General features: G+C 60.3%; 1 protein-coding gene across 3 annotated transcripts in view; it reads right to left on the reverse strand.

The window, feature by feature from the left end:
- Positions 1 to 9,944, reverse strand: part of LOC144941707 (latent-transforming growth factor beta-binding protein 1-like) — a 49,076-nt gene extending 39,132 nt beyond the window's left edge. For 2 of the 3 annotated variants that reach the window (XM_078868091.1, XM_078868090.1), the window contains exons 1-3: positions 8,923 to 9,943; positions 5,696 to 5,769; positions 770 to 1,442 (exon numbers count right to left, since the gene is read on the reverse strand). In XM_078868091.1, the coding sequence (XP_078724217.1) occupies positions 770 to 1,442; positions 5,696 to 5,769; positions 8,923 to 9,176 (1,001 nt within the window). In that variant the 5' untranslated portion in view covers positions 9,177 to 9,943. Of the gene's footprint in view, positions 1 to 769; positions 1,443 to 5,695; positions 5,770 to 8,922 lie in introns of all 3 variants that reach the window. The other variant, XM_078868092.1, reaches the window with a different exon arrangement.

The raw sequence follows: 9,944 nt of genomic DNA on the forward strand, positions 1-9,944 counted from the left end.
AGCAGCACCGCGAGCACTCATCAGGGGCGACTTTCGCTCTGCTCCGGGGTTTCACGAACTCCAGACCTTGCGCCCCCCCCCTCCCCCCAACTGCGACCACGCGACCACGCAACCACGTCTACCAATTTACTCCTCCCCATTCAAATACAAATTAACTCGTTCCACGCTGCACGCCTCCGATGCTTTTAAACACGTCCCATGTGACACGCTAAACAACTAGCGCTGTCTGCGTCACGTGTAACACGTGTACACACACACAGATATCTCAATCTTAATTTGAATCGGATCCAATAAACGCAGACAGCGTTAATTGCTTAGTATTCGGGTTAGGTGATGGGGGCGGGGGGGAGTCATATATCATGCGCCACTAATGTCAGCTGTGGCCAGGAATTGAAATCAGGTCGATCGGTTCGTAGTGCAGTTGGACAACCACTGCGCCACCACTCCCCCCTACGCTGCTCTTCCTCTGCATATTTATGGAGCGTCTCGAGGGGTGATCATTCGCCAGACCCGGATTGTGCCGAGACATCTCCGTCTCTGCGCACAAAACACGAAGGAATGTCTTTACACAAGCCAATGGCCACACGACATTCTGGAAGTGCACAATTTCAGCAGCATTGATTTAGCACCCGTTTCCACATTCAGTGTCTCATTAGCAGTCTGGCTCGCTTGAATCGATTGCCTATAAACTGCCTGATATGTATCGGCGCTCTCCTCGCCATCAGGGCCAAAAGGTGATGCGCTGTACCCACCCCTCCCCCTCACTCACTGGTTGGACATCACCAGCGCCGGCTGCCTCTGGATGCGCACGGTCATGTGCGCCGTGCCCCCCAAGGGGCTCAGGATCTTCTGCGCCGCCTCCTCCACGGCGCTCAGCATTGCCCAGTCAGGCGTTCCCGGACTCCCCGGGGCCCCAGCTCCTCCCGGAGGCCCCCCCAGGCGTCGCGCCGCCTCGCCCAGGGACCCCGCCAGCATCTGCGCCACGCGTTCCGGCGCCGTGCGCAGCAGTTCTTGCACCTCCTCGGGCGACGAGGGCAGGTCCCGCAGGGAGGGCAGGTCCTGGGGCGGCGGGGCATGCGGCGAGGGCAACCCCGGGGTGCCCATCACCACCACCGCCGTCCCCTCCCGCAGCAGCGACACGCCCGGCGCGGACCCCGGCGCCTCGTGGGAGTCGGGGGGGCCCACGGCGCGCTCCGCCGATCGTTTGGGACCCCGCGGCGGCGCGACGAGGGCAGCCGGGGGTAGCGAGGGCATCCCAGCCTGGGCGAAGGGCACGGCCAGGGGCAATGGCAGGGCCGCCGCCGGAGGAAGAGGTATGGCCGGCGCTGCGGGGGGTGGAGAGGTGAGCTCCTGGCAGCTGCGGCCACGGGACCCGGGCTGGCACACGCACACCTGCGGCCGTATGCAAATGCCCCCGTTGAGGCACGGGGGGTGGCACAGAGCTGGGGGCACAAGGGGTCACGCGGGGTCACGCGGGGTCACAGGTGTAAGCGCAGGTGTGAGCGTTCCCCATCTGTACCGAGACGTACAACGGACGTGTAAGTTGTAACATCTCACACCGCACACGTCTCTCTCACGTCTCGAGCTCACATTCCTCACGCGCCTCTCACATCCGTTCCGATCTTCCTCGCATTTCTTTCTGCCATCGTCGCCTCTGTCCCCGTCTTACACAGCCCTCTGCAACGTCCCTCGCCCATGTCAAGGACTGTGGAGTCAATCCGTGGACGGTAATGGGTGGAGACAGACGACCCCACGCGAGAGGGGAGAGTCACAATACACTCCCCTTCTTCACATCCCACCCTCGCGTCCCCATCATGCGCATCTTTCTCCTCCCTTAAATCCCTTCTCTTACTTTCCTCCGCTCTTCCCCTGCAATCATTCGCGTCCCTCCCCTCCTTCTCCCTTCTCTCAAGCACCCTCCCCATCCCTCACCACCTCATCCCCCTCCGCCCCCTCCTTCCCCTCCTCCCATCCGCCCCTCGTCATCGCGATTCGTTACTTTAATTCGGCGAGACTGAAACATGCGGACGGGGCTCGGGGCCTTATTTATTTACTTACTTTTGTAGCAGTGATCTCATTTCCATAAAATGTTCACCGCTGCACATTCCGGCACGAGGGGGGGAGGGAGGGGGAAGGGAGGGCGCCCCCCCCTAACCCCCCCTCACCCCCCCCCCAAACCTCCTTCTCCGTGCACCCCTACAAATTTCTCACCGCACCCTCCCCCCCTCCGCCCGTCTCTTCCTCGCCAGCCGAGGCGGCGTCCAGCAGCAATCTTCCTGCACCACGCACAATGCAAGGCGCGGGGGGGGGGGCGGCGAGGCGGGCGGACGCGCGGGGTCGCGCTAAGGCGATCCAATCGACTGCCAAGCCTCGCTGCTGTTGCTGCTGGCACCCGGCAGCGCCTGATGCGGGGATTAAAATGTGCAGGGCTAAGACGGTACCACGCGCAGGGCTAAGACGGTACCACGCGCAGGGCTAAGCCACGTGTGCAGAGCTTAAGCCACGTGCATGGCTACACGGCCGCCAAGCCTCGCTCGTGCTCCCCCCGATGCAGCAGGAGCCGCCCTGAAGTTCGTGACGAATTCGTGAATTTCTCCGAGCAGACGCAGAACGAGACTCGCGTCTGTCCCATCGTGAATAACGCTGGCACGGGGCAGGGAGGGCACGGGGCGGGGAGGGCACGGAGCGGGGAGGGCACGGGGCGGGGAGGGCTCGGGACAGGGAGGGCACGGGGCAGGGAGGGCACGGGGCAGGGATGACACGGGGCCCGGGACAGGGAGGGCACGGGGCAGGGAGGGCACGGGGCAGGGAGGGCACGGGGCAGGGAGGGCACGGGGCAGGGAGGGCACGGGGCAGGGAGGGCACGGGGCAGAGAGGGCACGGGGCAGGGAGGGCACGGGGCAGGGAGGGCACAGGGCCCGGGACAGGGAGGGCACGGGGCAGGGGTCAAGAAGGGCACCGGGCAGGGAGGGCACGGGGCAGGGAGGGCACAGGGGCAGCAAGTTGTCTAACGGACACTACGGCCAAGCTGCAATGCGCGGTCGACAATGCGGGGTTTTCCCGTTCCAGGCTGCGAGAGCCGCCTCCTCCGCCGTGGAACAGCTCCCCTGGGAGACGCGAGCCGCGGAATAAACTTCAGTGACACGCAACGCGGTGTCGGCGTCGGGAGGGGTTTACAACGCGATTCCCCTGTGACCTGACGCGCACCGTTTGAAATTTCACATTTGCGTTCACCGCTCGCTGTTTGCTTTCAGTGGAGCTGCATGCCTCTGGCTCCATAGTTGAGCTGCAAGCCTCTGGCTCCACAGAGGAGCTGCAAGCCTCTGGCTCCACAGTGGAGCTGCAAGACTCTGGCTCCACAGTGGAGCTGCAAGCCTCTGGCTCCACAGTGGAGCTCCAAGCCTCTGGCTCCACAGTGGAGCTGCAACCCTCTGGCTCCACAGTGGAGCTGCAGCCCTCTGGCTCCACAGCGGAGCTGCAACCCTCTGGCTCCACAGTGGAGCTGCAACCCTCTGGCTTCACAGCGGAGCTGCAACCCTCTGGCCCCACAGTGGGGCTCCAACCCTCTGACTCCACAGTGGAGCTCCAACCCTCTGGCTCCACAGTGGAGCTGCAAGCCTCTGGCTCCACAGTGGAGCTGCAACCCTCTGGCTCCACAGTGGAGCTGCAAGCCTCTGGCTCCACAGTGGAGCTCCACCAACCCTCTGGCTCCACAGTGGAGCTCCGCCAACTCTCTGGCTCCACAGCGGAGGAAGGTCTTTCAAGAGCGCACTTGGATCCTGAGAGCCTTGAGCGCAGTGAACAGAGGGTAGTGGGTAACTGGACATGGGGGGGGGGGGGGTTGGGGTGGGGGGGGTAGCAGTTTAATGTGGAAAGACGAGGGCAGGCTGCCCTGCCCGCACCCGCCAGGCGACTCTGTTGGGCTCCGTGAATCATTTTGATTTCTCCTCCATCGATTTGGGAAAGCGGTAACTTCTAGGAAAAATGAGAGTGCGCGGTGTGGGGGGTGTGGGTGGAGGGGTGTAGGGTGGGGGTTGTGCGTGGAGGGGTGTGGGGTGGGGGTGTGGGTGGAGGGGTGTGGGGTGGGTGGAGGGGTGTGGGGTGTAGGTGGAGGGGTGTGGGGTGGGGGGTGTGGGTGGAGGGGTGTGGGGTGTGGGTGGAGGGTGTGGGGTGTGGGGTGGGGGTGTGGGTGGAGGGGTGAGTTGTGATGTTTGGAGAGAAAGCTCGGAAATTTCGGAGCTCAAACCCAGAGGTGGTGCCCGCGGGAAGCCGCCGGGTGTTGCCCCCCGCGCGCCTTCCACACAAACACCCTCCGGACGGAGTCAACAACAAAACCACCACCCAACACAATGCCGGTGGGGGGGGGGGGCTGCTCAGGACCGAGCGAGAGCGGCATCGTGAGCGCTGATTGACGGAGAAAGTCGCCAAGTTGTTGTTGTGGTTCCAGCCGCGTGGGTAGTAAGTGCGGTGAGCTAGAGCGGCAGAGAGGGCGGGGGTACGGGCGGGGGGGAGGGGGCATGGGTAACGTTGCGGCCCTGAGGTCGCACTCCCACTGCGGGTGGGAGAGCCTCCGCCTATTCTCCATCAACACCCTTAGAGCGGCGGGGGGGGGGGGTATCAATTAGCTAGGAAAGCAAGGCGAGTGGTGGGGGGGGGGCATGACGGGAATTCACTGAGGGGCGGCAGTCCAATTCTCTCTATGAATCTCCATTGGCGCGGGTAACTCCGTGGCTTTCTAAAGCACTCACAATCACATGGACAGTGCACACGCACGACTTACAACTAATTAGATTCTTACGTCGATCCAGTCACCGTTATCATTTCCAGCATCTCACCCTCCCCTCCACGTCTCCCTCCCCTGACCCACACAACCCCACCCGCTGCCCCCCGCCCCTTGCGGCTCCCGGCCCACGTAGTGGAGGCGGCGCCCCCGTGTGGCTCAGCGCGGCATCGCGGTGCCAGGGCCGCTCAGAGGGAGCAGCGGCGAGCAGCGGCGAGCACGTGGACGGGAGCACAGGCGGGCGAATGGACGGGTCGGCAAGGAGGCAGGTAATTGGGAAGGAAGGCAGGTGGGCGTGGTGATAGGCAAGCGAGTGAGTTGACAGGTGAGTGAGTTGACAGGTGGGAAGGGTAGACACGGGAGTGGGTGGACAGGTGAGTGGGGATACAGGTGAAGGGGCCTAAGACAGGTAAGGAGGCTGATCTGTAGACGAAGGACAGGTGAGTGGGCCGGCAGGTGAGTAAGTAGACAAGTCAGTGAGTCGAAAGGTAAGTGGATTTACATGTAGCGATGGAGAAAGGTAAGTGGGTAGACGGGTGAGTTGACAGGTGAGTGGCTAAACAGGTGAGTGAGTAGACAGTTGAATGGACTCACATGAAGACAAAAGGGCAGGTGAGGTGGTAGACGGGTAAGTGGGGAGACTGCTGATTGGACAGACAGCTGAGTGGACAGACAGCTGAATGGACAGACAGCTGAGAGGGGAGACAGGTAAGCGTGCTGATAGGCAAAGCTGCAGATGTCGCGATTCCTCTGGTTTGCCCCTACTATTTATGTTTACTAAGCTTAATTAGAGTGGTTGAGTGTGTGGAGTTGGCGGGGAGTGTGTGGGGGGGGTGGTAGGGGATGGGCGAGTGGGGAATGTTGTGGCGGGGGGGGGTAGGTTTCTTGGGAGGTGAGGGGGGGGGAGCCACTCACGCACGGAGCAGCGCTGGGAGTCGGGTCCCGTCGTCCATCCCGGGCAGCACCGCCCCCCCTCGCACGCGTTCACCCTGCAGAGGGGCGGGGGGTCATCGGGACCTTCGTCAAAAATGAACCACGCGAACTCCGCTCGTCCTGGCAGCGGCGGCGGCTTTTGGCGAGTCATCGAACAAAGACGGCCACGCGCTTCCAGACGCGCTTTTGCGGCCGTCTGGAACGATATTCCTTGCGATGTCAGGATGCCCCTGGAGCTTATGCACTTTTAAAATATAAATTGAAAACTCGTTCCTTTAAAATTGCTCTTTGTCTCGAGTTTGCTGTCCTACCCCCGCACCTCCGTTTCGCACGGTTCGCTCCATACGATGTGAAAGATGTTCAACACACATACACGTATCCCACTCAGTTGACCCATGCTCAACACGTGGGTCTGCCCGTTGACCTCCTGCCAGCGAGCATTCCACATTTCACGCGATAGCCTTGAAGTGCACACCTAGCCTGGCACGAGCGCTGTGGCGACGTCACCGTCGGTGAGTGGCGGCTGTCGTCGTTGTGTTTGTTTGTCCTCGTTTCTTGGTCCCGCAACAAAAACTCGGCGCACTGGAAACAATGGCCCCCTTGCAATGGGGTCACGAGCCCCCAATACCCCATGCCAAGGAGCCCTCCCTCCTCACCCCCCTTTCCCCACCGCAAAACTCTTCCAATAGCGAACCTCGCCAGCTCCTTCCCCCTTCCCTCCTTCTTCACCACCCTCGTCGTCTCGCAAACCCCGCGAACAGCAATGCCATGCCGGACAATCAAAGTCCAAATGAGCTCAGTCCCGCATGGAGCGTGGCGTGGGAAGGCGCGATGGAGATGCCCGGGGAAGCCGAGGCTGTGGTGGGCAGGGTAAGGGAGGGGGGCCATCGGAGCTGCGCCCCGAAAGCCGGTGCCCCAAGGGGAAAAGGAGACCCGAGGTCTCGTGCTAACTGCTGCTGGCGGCGGTGGTGGTGGTGGTGAGACATTAATAGGCGTCGACTGCGAACCAGCTGCCGTAATGCGCCGGCAGGAAGGAAGCGATGGCTGCGTTGGCATTACTGACCTCGTGACCCTGATGACTTTGACTGCACCGCTTACCGCCTCTCGCTGTTTCCGTCGTTTCGGACGACTCCCTCTCCACCCCTGCACCCCCCCCCCCCAGCAAGCCGACGCACTGAGCCACACGCGGCGACCCCGACTGGCTGCGTGGGGGGTAATTAGCCGTGAGGAGCGAGACCCCTCCCGGGGCCGTCACGCCCGTGACTCCGGGTTTAATCAGCGTCGCATCGAGTTGGCGAGAGCGCCGCGGAGGACAAAGGCGGCTGTGTGGCGCCGCGAGACACGCGTGACAGCTACAGCTACAGCCCCCCCTCCTCCTCCTCCCCCTCCCTGCACCCCCCCCCATCCCCCCACCTCTTCCTCCTCGACTACTACTGTGGGTCTGCACGCTCAACACACATCAACTCCTGCCAGCCTGAGCCGCTCTCGCTCCTTCAAGCACGCTCTTACAATCCCCCCACACTAACCACTCTCATGATCACGCTCTTACAATCCCCCCACACTAACCACTCTCATGATCACGCTCTTACAATCCCCCCCACACTAACCACTCTCATGATCCCCGCACCACCCACTTTGCCCTCCATCCCTCCCGCCATCGACTCTTAAAATCTGCACCCCCCCCCCTTCCCCACCTCGAACCCCCCGAAAACAGCCCACCAAGCACCACGGGGGGTATCGCCCCTTAAAGTAAACACGGCGTGACCTCTAAACGTCACTCTCATACTATATCATCATCAGCAGCAGCAGGAGCAGTGACTGCTTCGTTAACAACAGCATCATCAGCAGCAGGATCAGTGTCAAAATAATCATCAGCAGAAACATTTCCCTAATCAGCAGCAGCATCATCAGCGATGGTTAAAGCACCATCAGCATCAGCAGCAGCGATGGTAACAGCACCATCAGCAGCGATGGTTAAAGCACCGTCAGTATCATCAGCATCATCAGCAGCGATGGTAACAGCACCATCATCATCATCAGCGATGGTAACAGCACCATCAGCATCAGCAGCGTCGTGGGGGAGCGGGCGCAAGGGACACAAAACTGCCCAGGGTGAAATCCGCCAAACGACCCGAGGCAGGACGCACGGTGACATGCGTCTTGAGATTCAGTGAGGCTTTCCTAGGAATATCATAGACGATGATAACAATAATAGATGCTGCTGATTGATGATAATGGTGATGATTCTGCTGCTACTCGTGCCGCTGCTGCTGGTGATATTAAATTACTCTTTGCTTGTGTCCGGGCATTCCCGACCAAAACAAGAAGTTCCCGATTACACCTCTGTCCCAACTCACACACGTACACAAACATGTACACACACGTGTACACACACGTGCACACACGTCCACACACACGTGCACGCGCGCGCGCGTGTGTGTGGTGTGTACGTGTCTGTGTGTGGGCGTTTACATCGGAGCTCGCCAACAAGCTTTGCCCTGAAGAGTCTGTTAAAGACGGGACCTTTTTTTGCCAGTCACAAAGTATGAAAAAATTCAAAAAGTTGTTACACGATTCCTTGCACGAGGTTTCTAGTTGGTGTTTGAACATCTTAACACCTGCTTGATGGCCAAAAAGAGTAAAACCTTTTTTTTATTGCCTGTAAAAGGCTACACGGGGGATCGTTGTGTACATGTTTGTACGTGTGCTTTCGTGATGTGCATGTGTGTGCATGTATTCATGTGTTCACGCATTAAGATGTGGGGTTTTGCATGCATGTATCCATGTTACATGCATGTAATGTACTTTGACGTGGGTGCATGTGTGTGTGTACAGTACATGTAGTATGGGTGTGTGTATGGATGCTGCATGTCGTGTGTAAGTGCATACACTTTGTGTGTGTGTATGTGCACGTATGTTGTGTTCCATGTATACGTGTGTTATATTAACATATTTGTGTACATGCATGTATATGTATTAATTAGTATTCGTATGACGTATATTGGCACCGCTGGATGAAGTGGCGGTGGTGGTAATGAGGTGGTTAGGAGGTGGGTAGATGGAAGTAAGGCGGTGGAGGAGGTGTCGGTGAGGACGCATCAGTGAGTTGGTGGAAGTGAGGACGCATCAGTGAGATAGTGTCGGTGAGGAGGCATCAGTGAGATGGTGGAGGTGAGGAGGTGTCGGTGAGGAACAGCCCACGCGCTCACCCGCTGTGCCGCGTGTCCCCGGCTCCCAGCACCACCACCTCGTCCCACGCCAGAGACACGAGGCGCGCGGAGCCGGGCGGACCCGGCACCAACCTCTTGCGAATCGTGCCACGGCCCAGCGGCTGCCGCGCGTACGCGTGTCCCTCTCGTCCTGCTGCTGCTGCCGCCTGCGCGGGCTCCAGGGGCTCCACGGGCTCCAGGAGAACCGCGATTGCCACCAGCAGAGTCCCCAGCGTCGCGCCGGTAGCACCCATCGCGTCCGCGGAAGGACGAGTCGAGTGTGTCGGGGGTGTTGGCGTGTGGAGGGGTAGGGGTGCAAGGGGGTCGAGGGTAGCGGCGTGAGTGTGCTGTTGCGCGTTGGTGTGTTAGGGGTGAGCTCTGTATGAGTGTAGTGGAAGCCCGGATTCAGATGCGCAGGCTTGTAGGGTTGGAGTGTAATGTACACGTTGTCAGAGTATGTGCACGCGCGCAGTGTGGGTGTGTGTATGTGTGTGTGTAATAGGTGCTCTCGAACGGCACTTGCTTCAAGAGTCCGTTAAACGCTACACGGAGGATATTTGGCTGTGTGTGTGTACGTTTTGGTCTTTGCGCGCTGAGTTCTATAACCGACGCTGCTGTGTGTCTTGCTCCTCTCTTCACTTTCTCTCTCTCTTAGCTCTCGCTTCTTTCTCCCTGCTCCTCTCTCCTCCGGTAGGAAGCCCCAAGCTTCAGGCTCAGCGCCTCCCCCTCCACTGCAGCGCGGCGGAGAAGGAGGAGAGAAGGGTGGGGGGGGTGCGTGAGCCGAGGAGAGCTCAGAGGAAGAAGAGAGCGAGAAAGAGGAGCGGGGAACAGGAAGGAGTCGCGAGACACGGAAAGAAGGAGACAGAGTCTAGGGGACCCGAGGAGAGTCTCCTGCAGCAGAGGGGAGTCTGGGGGAGCAGAGAGACAGACAGGGGGGGGGGGCGTGAGTCGAGGAGCGACCAATGCGTGCGCGCGCGCGGCTCCCTCCTGCAGACGCGGGGCCGAGGAAACGCGCGCGCTGC

This window comes from Lampetra fluviatilis, chromosome 25 (genome assembly GCF_964198595.1).
Source record: "Lampetra fluviatilis chromosome 25, kcLamFluv1.1, whole genome shotgun sequence".
Classification (NCBI taxonomy): domain Eukaryota; kingdom Metazoa; phylum Chordata; class Hyperoartia; order Petromyzontiformes; family Petromyzontidae; genus Lampetra; species Lampetra fluviatilis.